General features: G+C 35.0%; 1 protein-coding gene across 1 annotated transcript in view; it reads left to right on the top strand.

Annotated features, from left to right (window-relative positions):
• Nucleotides 1–25,910, top strand: part of LOC126967635 (orexin/Hypocretin receptor type 1-like) — a 150,185-nt gene that overhangs the window by 90,907 nt on the left and 33,368 nt on the right. The window contains exon 2 of the mRNA XM_050812202.1: nucleotides 8,687–9,415. Coding sequence (XP_050668159.1) covers nucleotides 8,759–9,415 — 657 coding nt within the window. The 5' untranslated portion in view covers nucleotides 8,687–8,758. The remainder of the gene's footprint in view (nucleotides 1–8,686; nucleotides 9,416–25,910) is intronic.

Below are 25,910 nucleotides of genomic sequence, written 5' to 3'. Positions count from 1 at the left end.
CGAATATATATTTTGTGTAAAAGGAAAAAAATCACGTTTTACGACCTTATTTAAAACCAAACACATTTAAATTGCAAATTTGATTTGGTACTTGACCAAAAATCTCTCTGAAAAAAATACAAGTAAATTCTCCAAAAAAATTACAAATTCGTGGACGTACTCGTGCAGTTGAGACAGCGAAAATCCAATTGCTAATTGTTAACCCTTAAAAATCTACCTGGGAGTTCAGGCGCCTCTCGCTTGAATGCTTCGCGAATACAATAAGTTGAACGATACCAATTCAGAGCTGATATATTCGGTAATGTGCTGGTCAGCTTTAAATAAAGTGTTGTTAAGCACTTGCTTGTAATCTATGTTCATTAGTCAAATAAGTAGCTTTTCTTTTTCTCTTTTATTTCAATCAATAGGTCATATTTATAATTTCTTCTTTTGTTTTTAAAATTATATTTCTTTAGGCGCGTTATAAAAAAATGATGAGAGTGATATTTTAAGATGCGCGCGCATCACTCTTATTGTTATTTCTTCGGCCATTATTAGGATTGGCAAAGGGTTCAAGCCCATACAGCCGTATTCGTTATTTAATAATTAATTGTCAAAGCCATCGTTGCAAGATTTTTACAATATATTTCTTTCTACAAACGTAGAAAGCACGACGCATAATACACGCACGAGGAATAAATAATTATAAGGATTTTTGCTTTGTACCTAACAAAGAAATATAACTTCTTGTGTGCATATACATAAGTACACACACACTTTTTTTTACTGTAGCCATAGTATTAGTTTTTATTTTTCTAAAGCATTTAGGTAGTATTTTTTGAAAATTTTTATGTTCACCATAATTGACATAATTTCACACATTAGAACAACTAATTACTGTATCATAAGATGTCGAATATTGTAGGTATTGTATATAATGTGGTATACTTTAATAAATAAATAAATAAATAAGCTTTCTGAGCTGTAGTAAATTTCAAAACGAATAGAATAAACTTCGTTTAGAAAACAGCAGATTATACAAAACGCGTTCACTTATCGTACGCACCACGCCGTTATCTCATTCATCAAAGGTATCTGAGATATAATGGAATGCTTTTAGTATAAAGTAAACATCCTTCACTTTTAGTTTGTCTGTACCAGCTGAAAAATGTCGCTCGCACGGATTGTAAAAATGTCTTAATTATCTTGACAGAACATTATATTTTGTTCATATCAGTGATTTTAAAAATTGAAAAAAGAAGATCACGCCTATTAGACCAGTGCTGAAGCCTTTGAAAATGATAAAAAGTGAAAAAAAAAGTGCGTGTAATCTTTACACGCGATTGAAGCAAAACCTTAATAATATTTAACTTTAGGAATAAGTAACAGATACATTAATATATTACATTAAATAAAGGCATGTTACCAAATAAGCACTCACTTCTCATCTTATATTATTATCTTATAATGGACGAAGAAACCAAAAACAAATTAACGGAATGTCGCAAATGTCAAAACATTCTGATAACTTATACATTATTTATTACTAAAGTAGTAATAGATAAGCAAATTACAAACTTGGAGATTTTCAAAAAATATTACTGAGCATATTGAAATAGTAGGTAACTACTACTAACTAAGACTTAAAATTATAACGGCTTAAAAATTTATTGAAATGTTTCAATTGACTTTTTCACCAAGTCGCGCCTAATGAAGTTTTAATTCAAAAAATAATAGTAGGATGAAACTTATTGGAAAAGGAAGAGAATATAAGTTACAAAAATGAAAGGAAAAATAAATTACCGGATATCTGAGGTCGGGAAGTGAAAGGGGGGGGGGCGTTGTTTTAGGGTAAAATACGATTTATCTGGATTTCCGGCAAAACGTTTTTGGTTTTTTAACTTTTACCTTAATTTATTTAAATTGTAATATTTATTTTTTCACCTTAATTTTACTCAAATATCGGAAAAGAACCCTTATTTTCAATCGGGAATTCACCCGTCAAAAAATCAGCTTTTTTCAAAAAGTTGTGTGCTTTCTATTCGTGGAAATCTTAACTTTCCGATGGTGTAAAAAAAAATATAAATTACAATTATTGTAAGTATTCGGAAAATTTATGCCCATCAAAAGGCTTTTCATAGAGAATTCATACCTGATTTTTCGTAGCAGCAAAAATATGGACTAGAATTAATCAATAAAAATGAAAAAAAGGATAAATTAACACTGAATCATTAAACTTTTTACATTTAAAAATAGCTAAAATTGCACATGCCTTCTCTCATGAAGCCCATAAGATCTCACCTTTGCTATAAGCACTCTGTGACACACAGGATCGACAGCTTTCGCTATGTCCAGACCCACCGCTTCACCTCTCCCATAAATGAACAGCTTCCGCACATCTTTGAGTGAGATATACAAGAAGATCACCAGCTCAGCGACCTTGACGGAACCGTATTAGTAATTGGTGATTAACTGGTGCTCCTCTTTGTGTCTTAAGAGCTGACGAAAAATAACCGACTCTTAAATATTAAGTAAAACTGTCAGAGCAGTTTGGACAGGCTTTAGAAACATCTGAATGTTTTATAAAGTAATAATATAATTTTAAATCATGTAAAAGGTCTATCAATTACTATCATAACACATCATCTGATGAGTCATATTCATTCAGTGGAGAAATTGTCGGGGATCAGTTACTGCTCCATTGCGTAGAGATTTCACTTCATTCACAGTTTGACTTGATTCCTGCCACCGAATTCCACCTTCTCACGACACGCCACAAATTAGGATATCATTCCTAATATCTTGATATGTATGGGCGTTCCCCTACAGTCCGGTTTTCAAGGATCTTTCTTCCACATACAACCAAGCTGTGGAATGGCCTTCTTGAGCGATGCAGGATGCGACGACACAGGTATCTTCATATAAACCGCGTACACCTTTTCAAAAGGCCGACAACGATCCTGTGATTTTTCTGGTGTTGCAATAGAATATGGGCGGCGGTGATTACTTAACATCAGGTGACCCGTCCGCACGTTTTTCCTCTTTTTCCTTAAAAAAAAAGATTTTATTTGTAATATAAAGTCCAATTATTATTATAATCCTCATGGAAGTTGTTGCACTTAGGCATATCGAAGACATCCAGATACTTTGCTCAGATAACTCTACAACTAAGTTTGAATGTAACTTTAAAGCAAGAATAAATTTGTGATTATCAGAGCTTAAAATTACTTTGACAATGTTTGATTGCTTTCCGAGATCCGTCAAATTTAATACCGTTTGAATCTTAGCCTTCTATTGTTTGTGTAAAGTTTGGTAATATGAAATATTACCACATAGAATATTAATTACCAAGGAGAATATTAGTACTAAGATAAAGCTACGAAGCACGTAACAGTTTTCTTTTAAGGCTGGGGACCGAGCCAACAGCCTTGAGGAATCGAGCGGAGCTATGTTAGCTCTCCCGTACAAGATCGCCATAGTTTTAATTCAAAATTAGAAGCATTTAATTTAAAACAAACATTATACAATTTTCTTTACAAAACTAACAAGACCACGTCGTGTTAAATAGTATTGGTGTACAATTAATAAATTTTCGTACAATATTTATCTTGAATGAGTAGCATGGCTCCAACTGTAAAAGTAAGGGGTATTTTGGTGATATTTTTTGGACTGTCAATAAAAAATAGATTTGTAATAAAAAATGAATTTTCTTCTCATATTATATATTATCGTTAAGTAAGTATATTAGCCTTATATAAACCGTCAAGAAATGCCTTAAATATAGGAGGCAAAACGCCAAAATGCACATCCACAATACCAGAGGTTTAAGGGAGGTGATTGGAGCTGTTGTTAAGCAAGTAATGACACTTCGGACTGAGTTGAATAAAACTCAGTTTTACGTAAACGAGTTCCAATACAACTCTTGATCTCGATTAAGCACAAAGCGATTTCACCAATACCTTTTGAACGTATTGACATAAACTGAGTTTACAATATGTCATAAACAATAGAATGTACCAAATAACTGTCAAAATTGTCATCAATAAGTATGAATAAATCTTAATTGATAAATGTCAATGTTTCTATTACGATATAGAAAGTGAGAGCTCTTAAACGCGATCAATTATGTTGAACGTCCTAAATTCGTTGGTCAACAGTTTTAACGAGCTTAGGCTATTGCTGCGTATAGTTATAGTTTAGCTTGTGTTTGTTGATGTGAATCTGCAAAATGTGAATGTGTGTTCGTATGTTTTCGTTTCACTTTTAGATTGTGAATACATATTGTTAGAAAACGTAATAATTGGGTTGGTGGTACTACAAACTATTATGTGGTTGTGTGGCAGTGATAACTTGTAACTCAAAACTAATTAATACGTCTTTATCGTCCTGTGGTTCTGAGACAACAGATGAGATCTTGCCAGATTTTGGCGAGTCAACATATCCTGAGAATACCTCGTGTAGAGGTGAAACACGTGTCGAATTATTTAAAAGACAAACATTGGCGGAATTAATACTAAAGAAAACTCAAAACATGTGGACAATTCATAGCAGCTCAACAGAGCTGATTTCATACTGTGTTTGTATTTTTAAACGCACTTATGTTGTGGTATATACATTTCAGTAAACTTCCGGTTTCATAAAACAATAACAAGTCAAGATTTACAAGTATGTTGGATATAAAAAGATGCTGTATTTACGCGTCATATCGCATCTAACATCATCCATATATCTTTTGACGAAGATATCAGAGTTAAATGATCACTAAATAATCTCTTTTGGCAGATTTACTCCAAACAAACGATGTATTAGCTGGGTAGAATGTTATAAGAATAGTTAACGCTCTCCGAATGAGGTCATCGATTTTAAATTCAAATTTTTAATATATTTTACAAGTAGGCTTAAAGGAAAAGGAAGATGATTGATTGTAGTATTTTCACAACATTTCACTATTCACACTGTACTCACTCGAAATATTTAGTTCTTTTGGGACTGTTATATCCGTGTTGTAGGCAAGCTGGAATACGTCGAGTTTCACATGGTGTCGAAGTTTATTCTTGTGAGTTTTTGCGTACGTTTTGCAAATTTTTAAGAATTTATATCCTCTTATTAGAGATAGTCGTGATATGTCGTGATATGTGCTAGAGTGGATTAACTACTCCTTTAGCTTTACTTTGGAAACGTTGGGTGACATTACAGTTTTCATAACGGACTCAAAGCACAGGTGCACACTAGGATTAAGGGCTGATTTAATATTGATTAAATCAGTTATCATTAAATAATATTGATTATATATGAATAAAAAGAGAATGCCTTTTAATCTACTTGATTATTACCATTAAACTTCTTACAAATAAGTGGTTTTAAAATACACATGTATTGCTTCTCTTACGATGATATCAAAGCAGATCTTATGATTCGATTGAGAAGGTTCTGTTGCTATGTAAACAGTGTTTCTTCATTCTAGGCTTTTATGTCTCTTTGGTTATCGTATCATATTAATATGTTATGTTTTTTAAAGTGATAACTTAGACTTATAGGATTAATACACAAATAAAATTTGAAAACAAAATTTTATAAACGATGCGGGACTCGAACCCACGACCTCTCGCGTTCCGTTCCAGTGACGAATCGTCATAACATATTGTATGCTTTGTCTACAGGATCTATCTACAGTTGATAACCTGCTCAACCCCAGTATTTTCATATTAGGAAATTGACTTGAGATGTCGCTCTTGCACATCTAAGCAATTAAAATATCTATTAAAACGCCTATCTCTTCCACGATATTCTGTTCAGGGATGTGTCGAATTTCTTCCCTTTCAGAATTACTAACATCTTGCAATATTTGTGCAATAGCGTTGTCTGATAGGTGACTCATTATTCCAATTTCACTACAATAAATCTTAAAAAGAAACAAATAAAAATATGAAAAATGTGAAAAAAGTAACTATGTAAAATCACGGGTGGGGGTCTACAGGTATCCCCACATTCGTGAAGTTAGTTATCTTAGCAGAAGCGCGATGCACGTCCTTCCGTCGAGAGTCTCTGTGGTGCACTGTGATTAGCTGGAACCTCGAAATGGTAGCTATTCAATTAAAATAAATAATGTACTGACAATAAACACCAATGATATTTATTTCTTTAAATTTTTCTTTGAGAGACTGTCAGTGGGATCACGCTATTTTTCGTAAATGTAGAAGCAAGCAGTGTGAATCTAACGCTCACAACGGGTCTCGTACTGACTCCAAAATTTCATCAAATTTAAACTGTCTGAACAGTTTCAATTAAATCGAAGCGTTTAAAATGGAATGTTGAGTGAAATTCGGAAAAACGCAACATATCGACTTCAATCTATTCTGTTTCCGCTTTGACTAAAATTGAACCAAATGAATAGAATGTCATAACGTTATTAACATGGGCTTTAATACCACCATGTGGCCCTAGCATGCTAGCTAGTATTAATATACTAAAATTTTGCTAGCATTATAAGTTTGAAATATTTTCCTGTTTTATTTTACATTTTTGACAAGATGAATGTATATTTTCAGAAACAAAATCTCGGTAAATGTTTTATTTTTTTTCTCTTAAATAATATTATATATCATAATAATATTATTATATACATTACATATTATAATATGTATACGGAATAGCCTAACAAAACTATACAGATAGACAATACTAATTCAGATAAAATTTTCAATTGAAATTGTATTCTGAAATATGTTATTATAGTTTTTATACAGAATAGCCTTACAAACTTAAGTTATAATAATAATAGATAGGCTTAGCAAACGATTATCTATATATATAAAAATTAATTGCTGTTCGTTCTCTAAAGTCTCGCTAAAACTCGAGAACGGCTGGACCGATTTGGCTAATTTGGTCTTGAATTATTTGTGGAAGTCCAGAGAAGGTTTAAAAGGTGAATAAATATGAAAATGTTAGGAATTAAAAAAAAACACACGCGTTTTGTTTTTCCTTTGATGTGTCCCCCGTCATTCAGAATTCAAATTGAAAGAATAGTTTAAAATGAATAACTAATTAGAATCTTTGTATCAGTCTAAATTCCTCAGGAGGTAAAAAACAAACTTAATTTTAGCTACCTATAGTTGATAGATTAACTTCAGTTGTTAACTATGATGGCAATACAACGTTTGCTGGGTCATCTAGTAAATAATAAATTTTATCAAACGTTCGATACGCGTAAAACACGTATTACTAATTCAGATAAAATTTTCAATTTAATTGTACACATTGAATATTTTTATAGAAAGTTAAGATACATTTATATAACCGAAGTATTTACCCTCGATATCTTTATATATATTTATATATATCGAATTCAGTACTACATTAAAATTATATCAGCACAGGTTCGCTTTAGGCAGAACGACAAATTATTGTTTTTTTTTTTTTTCGAGAGGAGGATATACTGCTACGTTTATACGCCCCGTTCTACGGACTCGAGTGGAGTCGAGTCGAGCGGACGCCCCATACCGACTAAAACCTCCTCTGTGCTGTTAGCAGCCCTGGCTTTCACAGCGAAGTAGGACGTGGGCCGTGGAGGCCACAAAGACTACGCAACAACAGTCGCGGGGCGTCTCCTAAGGAGACTCGAACCTCAGACCGGCTGTGTGCTTGTGGGGTCGAATTATTGGATATTTAATTAAGTACTAACACATTTGCATTAAATACTAATAGTGTGTCTTAAAACTATTATACATTTCACTACTAGCGCCATCTAGTCATGGCTATGGGAAGTAGAATTTAATTGCGGTTACATAAATGAATGGATAAATTCAACGTTAACAACAAACATCCGCCATCTTTCATCAGTCTTTGTGGCGGAACTCTGGGGACCTGGACTCAAGAACCTTTAATAAGGTATTTTGTATTGCTTCTCGAGAAGGAAAGTTTTTATCATATAAAGTCGTCCGAATTGCAGAAAAAATTGTCGGTTTGGGCGAATTATAGTCTGGCTAGTAAGGTGGTTTCTCAATGTAGGTCCTGTACAGTTAAGTGCTTTACGCCTTAATGAGGGATTCTGTAATCCTCGTGAAGTGACCGCCACCAACCTTTATTATGTTTTTCTATGGGTAAGTTTCGCTTTAGGGAATTATTACGGCGTACGACATGGAGACAGTCATTGCGATGTCATCACACGTCACAATCCGCCCTTGTATCCCTTCATCACTGTGCCTGTATAACACGAGTTTCTTGCCACTTCCTCTCATAAAAGCTCAACCTTTTCCGAAGTGATGGTAAATGTAAAAAGGAATGACATCTTTTGGCGTTCATTAGTGCCATTTCCTTAAGCTTTATGAATAAAGATATTTTAATAGATTTTTTGATAAATTCAAACGACAATTGGCACCAGGTGCCTTTGAAATAAAAAATATCATTATGTATTATATATTCTTTATAAAAGTTTCTCAAATATAACCTAATCTTATTATTATAACTCTATATCATAATTATTGAAGCGTACAAACAAAAATGGTGAAAAAATCCTCAGTCGAAACATGATAGATCACTGTAATGGATGTTCGCCATTATTTTGCTAAAATGCGCCAATGTAATCAGCTGAAAAAACTGGAATTCAAACAGCTGACAAATGTAGCGGCCTTCTAAAAGCATTCATTACGAACTTTTACTTCAAAGAAATTTCTGGAGTGTTTCTTAAGACTAATTTCTTTGTCCACAGATGGTGTTCGAAAAAATCTTCAATAGAATTTGTTTGGAAGACTTAAGGCATTGAAAATGTAAAAACAACAAAATGACTCACAGATTTGCAAGAATCGTTACTATTTTAATTTTAAGTCATTGTTTTAAGGCGCAAAGAAATGAAACGATTATAAAAGATATAGATAGTTTAACAGAAATTGTAGTTGATAGTGTTATTAATGACACGAGTTTAATAAGACTAGAAGATATTAGTTATATAAGAAAGAGAAATGTAAATACAAGTAATTTTCTTAATGAAGCAAAAAGTACTCAACGCGATGAAAGCCTTAAGGACACTACAGCCAACGTAAATGAAGATATATTTACACATAATGAGGAGACAACAGAATATTATGATCCTTCCAATTATACTGAAGAGCCCTGTGTTGGTGATCCTGAATTTTGTAATATGACAAGAGAAGATTACTTTGAAATGTTAAATGATTATATCTATCCACAGCCTTACGAATGGGTATTAATAGTAACACATGCAATAGTGTTTGTGATTGGTTTAATAGGCAATGCCTTAGTGTGTGTAGCTGTATATAGGAACCACTCCATGCGAACAGTGACTAACTATTTTATAGTGAACCTAGCAGTGGCAGACTTCATGGTGATTTTAATCTGTTTGCCGCCCACAGTGCTTTGGGATGTGACCGAGACATGGTTCTTTGGGACAGCTATGTGCAGAATTGTGCTGTACTTTCAGGTATGTATAGTTATCCAATACTGCTTTACAAAAATAAATTATCTATTATTATTACCTAATGATTTATTTATTATGTTCGGAGATTGCAGATCGGCTCTAAAATTTGCAGATATATCGTGCCCCTTGCAAATGCCCAGAAGCTTATCCGAACAAATACCACACTCTTGAAGGTGTTAGGGCTTAGGTAAACATGTTCATGCTCCGTAAGTGTACTGTTTTTAAATATAGTCCTAAAGGCTAAATTTTAAGAGGGTGAGAATCTTCAAGTAGAGTATGTATTTTGTCTAGAGTGTGAGCGTTTTAAGTCACACTACTCTCACGGTAGCGTTATAATATCAAACTAATGAATCACGCATTCATTAGTTTGATCTTTGATTCTGATAGTAAGAGAGCCTTGGTTTGCAAATGTGATTGTTATGTAATCAGAGAAGCATAAAACCTTACAATAACTTAATTACGGTAAAAATACTCTTCAATTAAATTAGGCACTGTTATGAGCACACGATGCTCACTTAGCCCTCAAGCAAATAAAAACTTTTCAGCATACGTTAAAAAGCGCAATGATATTTTAAGTTGGGTAAAAAGTCTTTCTGTATGAGTGTATTATTTTTATTTGGCTAATTTCGATAACACTAAAAAAGTAACATTCCAAAAAAGAAACAAATGTATTTACAGTTATTTTTCGTTTAATTTCATTCTATCTAAATTAATAAAAAAAATCCAAACATTCTAAGATCTTATTAGCAAAAAGGAATAAACGCAATGCAAGCCTAACCTTAACTTAAAAAGCATGCGACGTTTATGGACTTAATGCAGTGTACTGACACTGCATTAAGTCCATAAACGAGTAGGCACGAGTAGGTCAAAGTTGGTTTAAGCGTTAATAATCTGGAAATTTTGATGTCAATATGCACCTTGCTGTGGTCAACCTGTTACGGATGAAATATTTATTTTTATTACGTTATTTTTGAAAAAGTGGAGCAAGATCGACACATCGCTAAAGGACTAGAAATCGACCGTAAAATAGTTTTGACACATTTGAAAAAAAATAGGATCACGAAAGCACGATATCCAGGGTAAGCTCAAAATACACTAATTCAAATTCAACTCTTCCTTAATAACGGTAAACTTACTATAAAGCTGATGAATTTTTGTTTATACACTTTTGCTCTTTAAAACGCGCTGTGTTGAATGTAGGTACTTTACTGCGTGATATTATTATACTTTATTGGCAAACATTTATAATACGCTCCTACGATTGATGGCTAGTAGCTAACAGAAGATACAGGTGCAGATTGGTATCACTGCATGCACTCTCTTCCACACACGTAGGCACTTTATAGATGAATATAGGATGGATTATATTATATCAAATGGGTTTATTTTGTTAGTAATGATATTGAATTTGGTGATATGATATAAAAAAATATTTCAGACTGGTAATAAAACTTAAAGTGGAGTACCTAGAGGTAGATTAATTAATTACTTTTTGTTATTTATAAACAGGTTTTAAGAATTATCTGAGGGAAATTCAACTTAATGAAGAGTAGAGCTAGAGAGAGATTTACAATATTTTTGTTAGAAATGTTAAGATTTCACGGCATGACTTAGTCGTGTGATTTAAATGTGTACATGAGCTCCCACCACGGTGCCTCCGGTTCGATTCTCACCTGCGACGTACTTATATGTTTTTTGTTTTCGAATCATATTATCTACGTCGATTGGACACTTAACAAGGTTGGAAACTCTTTAATGATTTCTCTGATGTTAAAAGAGGGAATGGGCTGCGGTTACCAGTCCAAATCACCGTCTACTTAGCAGGTGACACGCACTTATGCTCGATTTTCCCCCTATCTGTACTTATAAAATATTGATGTTCCAACTTTTGGTTATTATTGTTGGTAAATATGAATTTATCTCTACTTGTCTATTGGTTAATCATTTTACAGTAATTTAAATAGATTTTAAGGTGCTGCTACAAGCAGGGGAGTGCGTTGGTTTTCTAGTACGGTAGGCACTGTAGATCTTGAGTACTGGTCGTAGTCGAGCTTTGGTATATGAAAAAAATAGCTTACGGTAGGTATTTAGTATCTAGCAAAAGGAATTTTTTTATTAGTGGGTGTTAAATAGAAGTTTGCTTAAAATAACGGAACAAAATTGAACTAAATTAACTTTAAAAGTAGTGCTTTATTTATTTAAGTTCATAACAAGGTAGGCACTGCCTAATTGCCTATTCATGATATATACGCCCCTACCTACAAGTCATATCATAGAAATAAGCCCAGCCTAAGCCAGTTACACCTAGTTGTCTGCGAGATCTGGTAATATTAAAGTAAAATATTTAAAATCTTTTTCTGATACAGTACGTTCTCCAAGAAACGCTAAACTATGCAAGGAGCTTCTTTACGCGTTGGATCCAGGACGAAAGTAAATATCTTCAGAAGAAGAAAAAACACTCGTAGAATATTAAAACTTGAATTATTTTAAAAGGACCTTGTGGTCTTAAAGTATCACGACAAAAGTGAAAGAAAGGCGAGGATAATTAAATGATCAAAAATATACACCCTAGGTATATTCCAGCCTACTTACCTCGTATCCTTAGTTAAACTTACTAGAGGTAAGATAAATCTATCCTTTTACGCTTACTTACATATTTTCAATAACCTATCGTCTCATTTAAAATCCTTAAATGAAATGATCAGCGCGCCTAAATTTTTCACTCAAACACGGTAATTTTAGCAAAAAACAAGAACATTTTTGATAAATTTACAATCGCGTCTTGTTGGCAATCTTTTGTGATTTAAAATTAATTTGATGCCGATTCAGCTGAAGCTTCGACAGGCAATTTAAACAATCCATTAATTACTAAAGTTTGTTTATTGATTTAAAACATATCCACACTTTATTTTATAGCGTTTAGAGGCCAAAACATTGTAAGTATTAGGAAGTAGTACAGTAATACAGTATGATTAAGATAAATTATTTATTTAGGGATTTACTTTCTATCTTCATGCTGATTTTTTTGGTTTTAGATACTCAAGTGCTACACCCTCCACAACGCAACCAAAACTCAACTTCCTTCTTGGTATATCTCGTAAGGTCCGGAAAGTATTATCTTACAGTTTTTCTTCGTCGGATTACTCTTGACAGAGCAGTCGTTGTCACGTCACGCCACGTGGTCCTACTCGTCTCGTCCTTTATTTTCATTAAAAAAAATCAAATTCCTTGCTTTACTGGTAGCATGCTGAGTTCTACGTTCATGTATTTTTATGTTTCTTAATGTATTTTTAATGACCTTACCTTTTGATGTTACTATTCTGTGCCCCATAGTTGAACGCCATTAATCTAAATTGGGTGACGTATGGCATTGTAGACCATCAATTTGCTGTGGTTGCTTAGGTGTCTTAGATTGAAGACATTTAATATAATGTAAGTCACTTTTGAGTAGGTAATTTTCACCAAAAGTAATATTTTAAGGAAACTAACATGAATCATTGGGTTATGAATAGCAAAGTAGTTACTCATTCAATAAATTAGGTTAAAACATTGTAATATAACTGTTTCCAACAATCATTGAAGTCATTGAACATATATACATTTATAATTGTGTCTCTCTATTTAACATAAAATAATTTTAAGAACAAGAGCATACCACAATGAATAAAATATTCAAACTCAAATAATTAAATATTCAGTGTCTCGTGCCAGAATTTAGCGAGTCAACATCTCCTGAGGATACCTCGTGTAGAGGCGAAACACGTGTCGAATTGATTAAAGATAAAACTAAGCGGAATTTACACTCAATAAGAATCACATCATTTGAATAAACATTCTTTGGTTTCTGATGAAAGAGCACAATTCTCGAGACACTTACGGCCGTTCCCAATATTCAGTCTATCTCCGGTTGTGGCCTAATTGAGATAAAAATAATAACTATCGCTGATTTTTCTGTCCCATTAAACTTATCGATGGTAACTCACCTTATCCGTACACGCTGTCTATCAATGGGACGACGTATAGCTTACCAGCGATAGATGCTTGTATGGAATTTGCAATTCACGCGTCCTAAGGCGATAAGAATGACTTATCGGATATATTGGGAAAGCTTCAGATTATTGACAGCTAATTACTGACAGTAGAAGGTAGTAATTTATCTCTATCTGCAGATAGTATATTGGAAACGGCCTTCAATTGATTGACATCCAAAATCACGAATAATTCAATAATTTTTTTTTAAATATAATGTTTCGTAAATATTCAAATAGTAATTTTTTTATGAATTTGGTGGAAATTGTCGTCACGAGACATATAGTTACTGCAAGTCCTAAATAGACGAACGAGCTCTATACTCCCTTAAAGGCTGCTGTACTCTCCCATTAATTACTATTGATTTATTAATTACATTAATAACTAATTGTTTTATTAATAATATGTATATCGAACAGAGATTAAGTTAGACTTAGTACCATTTGACAAGGTACGTTTTCAGTTAATCAACTGCTATTCGAACAGTACGAACAGGCTTTCAATGACAAAGAAGTGATAATTTATTTTTCAAAAACTCGACAAGAGTTGGCAACTTTTGTCCTTTCAATTCTCTTCGACATGAGTCATGTCTTGTATCAACTTCAATCAATTTCTTTTTTGTGTAAAATTATCCATTTCGATCAACACAGATCACGAATCTAATAAATTACAATCTATTTCCTCAATCTTGCCTGGCATTTAAAATTACACATGGTTGTTATATTCCGCACCATTAAGTAAATTTTCTTAATTTTGCAGAAAAAATCTAACTCTGGCAAACTTGCAACTCCAAATACAAAATATCCCGGTGACGCAGATGCATTTATAAACAAGTGTAAGAAATTACAGTTTTCGAGAAAACCTTAAATTTTTGCTTTACCCTATTTTTTTTTTATGGAATAGGAGGACAAACGAGCGTACGGGTCACCTGTTGTTAAGTGATCACCGCCGCCCACAATCTCTTGCAACACCAGAGGAATCACAGGAGCGTTGCCCGCCTTTAAGGAAGGTGAACGCGCTTTTTTAAAGGTACCCATGTCGTATCGTATCGGAAACACCGCACAAGGAAGTTCATTCCACAGCTTTGTAGTACGTGGAAGAAAGCTCCTTGAATACCGCACTGTGGAGGACCGCCACACATCCAGATGGTGAGGATGACAACCTCACTTGTGGCGTGTCGTGCGAAGGTGGAATTCGGCGGCAGGAATCAGGTTAAACAGCTCTTCGGAACACTCCCCGTGATAAATGCGGTAGAAGACACACAAAGCGACGTATCTACGCAACGCCAAGTGATCCAGCCGTTCACAGAGCACTGGGTCCCCGACAATTCGAGCTGCTCTGCGTTACACGCGGTCAAATGGATCGAGCTGATACTGGGGTGCGCCAGACCAGAGATGACAGCAATACTCCATGTGTGGCCGGACCTGCGCTTTGTAGAGCGCTAGTATGTGGGCCGGCTTGAAGTATTGCCGTGCTCTATTAATGACGCCCAGTTTCTTTGAAGCCAATTTGGCTTTGCCCTCCAGATGACCACGAAATTGGCAATCGCTCGAGATTTCGAGACCCAGTATTCCGATACTAGGCGAGGCTTTAAGGGAAGTGTTGTCGAAGAGCGGTGATACGACAAATGGGGTTTTTTTAGTGGTAAACGCGCAAACTAGAGTCTTCTGTGGGCTAAATTGGACAAGGTTCAATTTACCCCATTCCGCGACCTTCTCAAGAGAGGACTCGCTAGAAGACATAAGTTTCTCCCGGCACTGGTCGACGATTCCCCGAGAGAGACTTGCATGGTCCATGTATACGGCATCACCAGTGCTGTCGTCTGCATAGCAATAAATGTTGGAGGTGTCCAACATATCATTGATATGCAGAAGAAACAGCGTGGGAGATAGCACACAGCCTTGGGGCACACCAGCATGCACGGGCTTCGGGTTCGAGCAATACCCGTCGACAACGACCTGTATGCTCTCGGGAAGCCCAAATGATGGAAGTTTTGAGAAGAGCGCCTTGTGCCATACACGATCGAAGGCCTTCGCTATATCCAGGCTAACTGCCAGGCCTTCACCCTTGCTTTCAATACCCGCAGCCCATCTGTGTGTTAGGTATAACAGAAGATCACCTGCCGACCGACCATGGCGAAACCCGTATTGTCGGTTGTTGATCAACTGGTGACCCTCTAGGTATACCAAGAGCTGACGGATAATTATGCTCTCCATGATTTTGGAGAGCAGGCAGGTAATAGCAATAGGCCCGTAGTTTGCCGGATCCGAACTGTCTCCTTTTTTTTGGATCGGATGGACAAGGGCCATTCAAGTTCCATGAGATTTTGAATAAGAGTGCCGGAATAAACGCGTTAGCACTGGTGTCAACTCAGGGGCACACGTTCGAAGCACGATTGGAGAAATGCCATCCGGCCCGCTCGACTTCCTGACGTCCAACGAAAACAGAGCTCGCCTAACAGTTTTCTGTCTCAACTGTACTTCAGGCATAGAGCTCTGACACCGCGGGATGGTTGGCGGTGTTTTTACGTTGTCGTCAAGAGTCGAGTTGGAGGCAAAAAGAGCGCAAAGGAGATCAGCTTTCTCTTTTGCCGTATGGGCCAGGGTGTCATTTCTCTTGTGCAACGGCGGCATGGACGGCTGGCTAAGGTTACCAAGAGCAGCTTTCGACAACGACCAGAACTTGCGTGTTCCGGTCTGGTAACTAGAAAGCTGCTTGCCGATTTTGACGACGTGTTTTGACTTTGCACGGGCGATTTGCCGCTTAAAAAATCTGGGGGCACGGTTGTATTTCCTCTTAAAAACTATGCAGTTCGGATCCTTTGTGCCCAGCGCCGCAACCCAAGTTCGAAACGCCTGTTTATATTATTCCCAGTTATGATATGAAACTTAGAAATAAATGAAATTAACAATTTTATGTTATTACTGTTGCAAAAAGAGAAACGGCCGTTTTAACTAAGGATAGATATGTTATTGAAAACGGCCGTAAAAGATATAATTTTACTACTGCAGTTACAGATGTGATAAATGCAAATCCTGTAACGTTTGTCATCAAAGTCTATGTTATTCAAGAAAGTTTTCGGCTCAATGATGTACCAATTATGTTCAAAAAATGAGAACAATTTGTTGTAAAATTTATTTTCTTATAGACTATAGATGTTGCAATTTGTGTTGTATATAAAACAATATGTTTCTAAGTTTTTAAAATTCCCATTAACGCTAGTAATCTAGTACAGTAGGAAGTGGTATTGCCTGTAGTAGTTATCCCTGTACAAATTTTCGAATGTAGTCCATTACGAAAAGATCATTTCCATTCTCACCTCATATTAAAGGAGCTGAAATATTTGAATAAAAGAATAAGAATTGTGTAGCTATTTCAAATATGATCGTGAATCTTTCAGATCAGTCACTTGATTATCATATTTGTGGATGGAAAAATTGTAAAAGATTCAAAGATTGCACCAGTAAAACATATAACTTACGTCTCATAATATTTCACCATCTCTCTGTGTTAGAGGTCATTCGAGTACACTCATGTACAAAACCACCCATAGCAGACTTGATTTTCGTGCTGTTTAGTGACCTTAAAATAAATAAAATTATTATTGGGAACGCGAGAACATATTTCGCGTGTTTTTCATTCTGCTACATGTACTTTCAACCTTATTTTATATATTTCTAACATAAAAAATATTATATCCACGAAAAATAAATTATGAATTCAGCACATGTTCCATTTCTTTAACAAAATGTTTTACTTTCAAAGAAACTTAATTAGAGTTTGTCAGTTCCATTTTTTGTATTGTGTATTCTTCGTTGTGTCTGTCTTGAAATTTAGAATATCAGCAGGAATTTTGTAACGATGACAGATGTAATATTTGGATAAGAGACGAATATTAATTTTAAGCTTAGTTCATTTATACGTCTAAGTAGACTATGAGAGCTGTGAAAATGTAGGCAAAAGTTGATGTTGAATGTTTACCTCTATTTGGAGTAATGCACGCGTACTGCAGACATGTGTAAAACGTAGCCTGTCATGCACACAAAATTATTAAACCTGGCATGTTTTCATCGGTTGTCTAGCAGTAAAAGACTCTATCTGAACGTATATAATATTATCTAAGAGTTTAAGATATCATTATCAGCCGGAAGACGTCCACTGGTGGTCAAAGGCCTCCCCCAAAGATCTCCACGACGATCGGTCCTGTGCTGCCCTCATCCAACGTATTCCGGCGATCTTGACCAGATCGTCGGTCCATGTTGTTGGGGGCCTACCAACACTGGTCTTCTGTTACGTGGTCGCCATTCGAGGACTTTTTGCCCCACCGGCCACCGTGACTTTGGTTCTCCTACGGATCTCCTCATTTCTGACTTCGGTAATTTTAAGATATAACAAGTTTATTTTTATATTAAGCGAAGATGACATAAATATCACGGGAAAAAATTGGAGGAATTGTTCATCTGAATACCAGCAGACCAATCCAAACCCCCATATTTCGTCAAAAAGAATTACTTTTTTTTATGAAAATAAGGGACGAGAAGATCAGGACGTTCAGCTGATGGTAATTGATATGCCCTACCCATTCCAATGCAGTGCCGCTCAGGATTCTTAAAATACCCAAAAATTCTAAGCCGCACCACACTTGCGCTCGTCATCTTGAGACACAAGATGTTATAGCCCAGTAATTTCACTAGCTACGGCGCCCTTCAGACCGAAACACAATAATGCTTACACATTACTGCTTCACGGCGGAAAAAGGCGCGGTTGTGGTACCCATAATCTAGCCGAAAAAGTATGAATATATTATGTGCAATATGAATTCATTTCATTAATTTACTGGTATAGAATTGATACAGTGAACAGCAAAGGCTTTTAAGCGTTTATCAAATTCCGGTTTCAATTCTGCCGAAATCTCGTCGTGTCTAATCCAGAACTGTTACGATTTGGTGACTAACGAAGCGGATTGTGCTTATGAGATTTGCAGTGAACATATCGATGTTTTCGAAAATACAAGCTTCGTTTGATACATTGTGATTTTTTATACTTCCTCGTATAGTATTGATTAATCTCACATATAATGAAGATTCCACGGAAGTTAATTTGAGTAAAATTATTTATTATTCATATATTATCCAAGATTGAAACTATGTTTAAATTTATCTAAAAGAACTGGAATTTTTTTGTAAAATTAGAAGTTTCAAAATCACACAAATAGACTTTCAAAGGGCTGAAAAGCCAAATATAAGGAACAGCAGATGTATTATGTATTAACAATTATTTTACTTTCTCAATCTTAGTTTTATAGTAAAATAGGTGTGCCTTACGGTATCGCCGGCGTATAATAATATTTTGTCATATCCTATTGTTTATGTATAAGAAATAATAAAGAAATATGCCGATAGAAAATATGCATATATTCTATTATGACAATAAGGGACGAGACGAGAAGACCGTTCAGCTGATGGTAATTGATGCGCCATGCCCAATACAACGCAGTTCCGCTCAGGATTCTTGAAATACCTAATAATTCTGAGCAGCACTACAACTGCGCTCGTCACCTTATGACATAAGATGTTAGGTCTCACAAAAACACAGTAATGCTTACACATTACTGTGTTTTTGTACTGCAGATGAGCCTCCCACTGTATAAACCTTAAATAATTCATACATCTAGATAGACTGCAACAGCTTTGAAAAAAAACGTGGAAAAAAATTGAGGTTCACAGTTAGCTATTTATCAATGCACGCATACTAACAACAAGGCGACATAAAAATCGCGAGTGTAAGACGTATCTTGTCACGCACACTAAAGTAATAAACCTGGATTGTTTTCATGGGCTTATCAGCAAGAGGCTCTATATAGACACAGTATAAATTATCTAAGTGTATAAGGCTTTTTCTTATGGAACACCTGATGTTAACTGTTCACTGCTCCGCACATTCTCTTGCAATACCAGAGGAATCTCAGGATGGTTTCCGGCCATTTAGGAAATTTTATGCGCTTCTAAAGGTTTTTCCATGTCATTTTTGTCATCCCAATTGAACTTTTTTTTATGCAAATAAGGGACGAGGTGAGCATACCCATTACAATGCAGTGCCGCTCAGGATTTATGATGATAAATCCAAAAATTCTCAGCGGCACTACAGTTGCGCTCGTCGCCTTGAGACATAAGATGTTATGTCTCATTTGCCCAGTAATTTCACTAGCTACGTCGCCCTTCAGACCAAAACACAATAATGCTTACACATTACTGCTTCACGGCAGAAATAGGCGTGCCCATAATCTAGCCGGCATCCTGTGCAACGAGACCTCCCTCTGTGATAGTTATAAGATAATTTATTTATGTTTAAAAATCCATAAACTTCTTAAAGCTTAATTATATTTGTTTATGGTTTTATACGAAGCTAAAATTCTTTATTGCAGCTTATAAATATCTACTTGCGCAGTTTATCTGGGAAATATTGGAAAAGTTTATCTAATAACTCACCTCTATAACATACGACTTAGGTATACTAAAAATGTTGCTCGAGGAAATACCCACTTAAATTTAAAGTGGATTAAATGTCAAAAGAATTATTTTACAATGCGGTAACCCTGAGGTAGAAAATGAACAAAAGGTGATTAAAATAAAGAGATTGGAGAGACAATAAATTATTTGATGAAAAGCCACAAATAGAAAATTATAACTTGGGGAGGCCTTTTTTGCCAGAGGACAATTTGATAATAATGATAAGTTTGTTTGTTACGCTTTCACGCCTAAACCTCTGAACCGATTATTTTGAAATTCAGTACAGATATATATTAGAGATTGGAAGAGGACGTAGGCTACTTTTTATTGCAAATAATAAATGGAGGGGTTGATATAGGGGATCGTAGTTTGTAAAAAAACGTTGGTAAAGTAGAGTCAAAATCATGTGTTGTGGGATCTTTCCCACTCTAGCTTTTTTAAGCTAGCCAAGCGTCTCCAGAGCACTATCTCTTGCTCTGTCTCGTCTCTCAACATCGAGGATCAAATACAGGTATTCTATGGGATTACTTTCTGGACTTGTCGCTGGCCAGCCTATATCGGTAATCTATTTAGGCATTGATTCACAGTGTCTGCAATATGAGTCCTGGCGTTATCCAGCATGAAGATGATATCTTCAACAGTAAAATATGCTTAGTACCGTAGGTAGTAACCCTCTTGTGGCTCCAGACATACTCCAATTTTCTTTGTATAATAAATCACTTTCGTACACGTAAGGCACACTCAAAAATATTATTTTGTTTTCTGTGGACATTTCTTAATATATTCATAATTAATTAAATTATTTTATTAACATGTTTCCTATACACAAAAAAATGGTTGCAGGAAAACCATATAAAGAGACAGGAGAATTATTAGAAGTCATAAGTTAGAATAAATAGGAATATAATCCATATTTTAAGGTTAGAATTTTATGTTTAGTTGCTTACAAAATTTAATTTGTAGATTTGAATTTGTAATCTGTAATTAGATAATTTGAAGTTTAAGACACAAGTAGTTTACCTAATATTCATAATAGTCTGCTAACTTGAAGCATTGCTAATTCTCACTCTGTCTTCTTCTATTGACCTAAGTCAGAATGAGAAAAAACACTCCTAAGCGGCTGTTTAAAGTTAGCGGACCATTATGAATAAGGGGGTTAGTGTAGACATCACTAAAGTATATATTAGCACTAATGAAACATAATATTTAAGTGACCTAAATGAGCTTATTAATATAAAGTTTTTGCTTGCTTTTCTATAAGATCATTTATTACCTTTCGTATTAAATACAGTATTAGTACATTAGAATAAGTTTTTAATGGAAAAACAATGATTTATTATTATATAAAATGACCCAAGTTCGGCTTTTCCATAAACGCTTACGCATCCGTAAACTATCCATAAACCGCTTCAGTGACTGCAGCACTATGTAAAATGCTCCCTTCTCTTCAATTCACTTTCTTTCATTCATCGATACCATATAACACGACCCTCATCAGAAGAATGAACTTTGCTCCAATGGTATGACCAATTTAAGTGTAAGTCAATTTTGGGCAATTATCTGGTTTAAGTATTTTCAGGTTACGATCCATCAATATTCTTCTAATAATTAAAAGTTAATACTCTGGAAATCTGCCTTTCGAACGAGCTGTAAGAAAAAAATTACTTATTTTAAGTGCAATGCAATTTACCTACGAAATAAAAATATTTTTTGTTTGTTTGTTTAACTTCACAGATTTTATGAAAATAAGGGATAAGACGAGCTGGACGTTCAGCTGATGGTAATTGATACGCCGTGCCCATTACTATGCAGTGCCGCTGAGGTTTCCCCTAAAAACTTTAAAATTCTGATTGGTACTACGATTGCGCTCGTCAGTAATTTCACTAGCTACGGCACCCAGACCGAAACACGAGAATGTTTACACATTACTGCTTCACGGTAGGAATAGGTGCCGTTGTGCTACCCATAATGCAGCTGGCTGGTACAGAGCTGCTGATGCATTTGAAAAGAGCTTATGTGACGTATTCTTACAGAAACTGACACAATAAACCGGTCATCTTCCTCAGACGTGAGTCGATATCTCCCAGGTCATGGACGTTACGTAAATATCAGCTCCCGATACCGCTGATACATTCTATTGACAGCAGAGAGGCTATAGGGAAATCTTGCAAACACAACACGACTTGGATGAGTTCCTAGGTGGAGGTGTCCATATTTTGTTGAGGAAAAACTTCTTTGGTGTGAACAAAATTTCATAGAATTTAATAAAGAACTAAGCTCAGTTTAGCTGCGAGCTCAGTTAAAAATAATGATTGAAAACAATATCTAACTCTACACTGACAGCTATTCATAGTCGTATTTTTTTAAATAAACATATAAAGCATCTCATATAATTAAAAGCCGCAAAGGCCTCATCTAGGCTAGTTATGTTATTGTTTCATAATAGGCTGGAACTTTATCATACAATTTTATAATCACGATGGTAAATCTATCCATCAATGTTACAAATAACATTTCAAACACGTAAAGGAAAATGATGAACAGAACTGCTCGATAAACCCCAATTTCATTGTAAGTCCTTACATTTTACTACAGATGAGCTTCACACAAAAGGGTTGAGAATATCAGATTGTAAGTGCATTATGAAATCGAGGGTCTTAATATGCACCCAAATAGTGGAATCAAATTTTCATCCACGTGATGTATAGTTAGTGCAGAGAACTACTGAAGGCATTTTTAAAAGAAGATTAAAGCTGATATATATACCAGTTGGAGCTTCCTTTGCACAGTATGTTGGTTAGATTATGGGTACCACAACGGCGCCTATTTCTTGCGTCAAACAATAATGTGTAAACATTATTGTGTTTCGGTCAGAATGGCGCCGTAGCTAGTGAAATTACTGGGCAAATGAGACTTAAAATATTATGTCTCAAGGAGACGAGTGCAAATATTGTAGTGCCGCCTGAGCGGCACTGCATTGTAATGGGCAGAACGTATCAATTACCGTCAGCTGAACGTCCTGATCGTCTGTCCCTTATTTTCATAAAAAAATATAGTTTATTTGTACTTACTACCGAGTATCAAAATTTTAAGAAATAAACCAAAGAAACATGTAAGTAACATGTTTGAAATGTATTTTTATATATTTTCAATGCTGCCTATGTCACGTTTAAAAATAGGTATATAACTTGGATAAAGAATTGGGCTGCGCTCCAACTAGATACCGCAGGCGTAGTCGCAAAGAAGGGCAACTAATACCACGTCCAAGTGGGCGTACTCGAGCCAGTCTCGAATAATGTGTGACGTTGATGTACCACAATATGTTCTGTTTAACTTCGCTAATATTTGAAACTAAAATGCCGGGTTGCGTAGTAACATTGTAAAAATAATACTACAAGAAATAAGGAAGACACTGGGATCATATAATACCATAAGTAAGTATTTTTATAAAAATAAACATTTATTCAAACAAAACAAATCTTATAACTATTTTTAAAATACTATAATGAAGTTGTTTATCTTATTTGTTATTTATTTATTTGGGCAACTAACAAATTACACTCTTTACGTAAGTTGTAAATATTTATTTAAAATAATTGGAGATATTTAAGCTAGATATGCTGGGAGCTGGATATGCTGAGAGAGTTTCTAACGCCGCTTCTTATCTTTCAGAGCGCCATTTGTTTCCGTAGGGGTAGTAGTATCTAGTAGTTATTAGAAATGACATCAAAAAAAATTTTAAAGGCATCAAGTTTGAGAAAATAAATGCCTTTTATGCCTTTTTAATTACATTCTTGCCACTTCACTCTCCCCTTTTCCCAAATTTTGATAGATATTCAAATGTTTTAAATTTATTTCGACTCAATTACAAGTATTTTTTTGGAATCAATTCAATAAATCTAATTTTGATTTGATTGTGTCGAAGGCTATAAATAATATATTAAATCAGCTATATACGTACTACGTCTGTTACCGTATCAATCATTTATATTCAGAGTACGTCTCATGATAATTCCAATAGTCACAAACACGGCTAAGCTTACGGGATTTCGATGTTTATCTTTCAACGTCATGATCGATGGGAAATTCTGCATTAAAACTATTTGTCTGTTTTCTTATCTTTGTAACTCGAATACAGGAGCCTGGGGCAACAATGAAAGACAACATTTTGTTTTGTATTTAAGCCTCCGATGGTTTAAAAAAGAAACGTTAAAAGAGCAGCATACATCGCTTCCTCAGACTGATGCAATGGCTCCATTATCTTGATACAATACTGAGTTTATTACAGTTGGAAATTTTGGTTTTTCTTAATTTGTATATCTTTAAATAAATAAAAAATATATGGAAAAATATATAAAAATAATAAAATATACTTGGCCCGTAGAGCCCAGAGGCGCGGAGAATGTACATAGTACTATCTTCGCACCTCAATAAGGTTACTGAAAACCCAAGCGCTAGCAGCTATTTCGGTCAACGGATCAACCGACCTTTCCAACACGAAAATGCTGCCAGTAGGTATTCTTGGTGCGCTTCCACGCAATGATAGTTTTTATGTAGCCATAGTATTGTTAATATAGTTATAATATTTGTGTTGTTTGAAAAAAATCTGCTATGGCGAGCTTCGTCATACTCATACCATTGCTTGTAGTGGTGTTGTGGAGAGGGTCGTTTCCATAACTAAAATTGTCGTCCATCCATCATGCTCGTGAACTGGCGCTATTTCTGGTGTTTTCATGATCCAATCAACGAGAACTTTGCTTCATATTGTTTATTTGAAAAATTGTGTAAGTCGGGCTCCTCTTCCTGTAAATTTGTGCACCCAACGCTTAGTCACAACAACAGTCAGACCTTCTACTAATGCCAACATGATCGCCAAGATTCATGCAAAAACACACTCACACAGCTTCTGATTGATACTGTCACTGTAGACGGTTAGGGATTGGAAAGTAATACACAGCTTAAAGGAACGAGCCTTTATTTGCGCTCACTTCCACGAATTGTACTTCGCCGTTCTGCCGCTGTTTCGCTTCAGATGGCGGTGCCTTCTGCGAATCATTTCGCACAGAATACTCGATACACAAATTGTCAAATTTTACAAACAAAATTTTGTGAACGATGCGGGACTCGAACCCACGACCTCGGGCGTTCCGTGCCAGTGCTCTAACCAACTGAGCCAACCGTTCGATTGACGTATCATCATGAAATTTTGTTAGTCAAATTTTATTTGTGAATAACCCTAGAAGTGAGGGTTATCACTTTCAAACATAACAAATTGTTAAGAATACTTGTTCTCTTCTATCTTCTCCTCACTGAATCTCTTTCCACTTTTCCTACTTCTTTTCTTCCTTCTTTTCCTTTCTTTTCCTTTTTACTTTCGAGTCTCAACTAGAACTGCCGTAGGCCATGCTTAGTACGACCCTGGGTCTGTTCTATTATCAAAATGATTCTCTTCCATCCTTAAATTTAATAAATTGTACTACAAATTTTAGTAGACACTTTTCCGCTGAGCTGCGAGTATTGTTGACGGAGCTGTCAAAATTATTGAAGTTTGACAACTCTTGTCATCATCGAAGCGTTGCTACGGGACAATACTTTAACCAGTAAAGTATTCGCTACACAATCGAACACTCAGCCTCTTTGACCTAGAACAGGTTTTATACAGTCTTTTTTATTTATTTATTTATTTATTTATTGAAAAGACCAACAGCATAAATATTACAAATTAGTCTTAAAAATTAGTGTACATATAATAGCCAATTACAGGTCTCTCTATATAAACAAAAATTAACTAATGAGTTTTCAACTTAAATTACTTTAACTTATAAACAAAAAAATCGACTTAAATGAATTTCAACTTAATTTACTTTAACATAATAATATGTATAGTTTAAACATTAAAAGAATAATATTTTGCGTATGAATGCGAATTTAATATATATATATCTATTATTTTATTATGT

Source organism: Leptidea sinapis, chromosome 13 (genome assembly GCF_905404315.1).
Source record: "Leptidea sinapis chromosome 13, ilLepSina1.1, whole genome shotgun sequence".
NCBI classification, from domain to species: Eukaryota; Metazoa; Arthropoda; class Insecta; order Lepidoptera; family Pieridae; genus Leptidea; species Leptidea sinapis.
The sequence above is the reverse complement of the archived record's forward strand: the minus strand, read 5'-3'. Positions and strand labels throughout refer to the sequence as shown.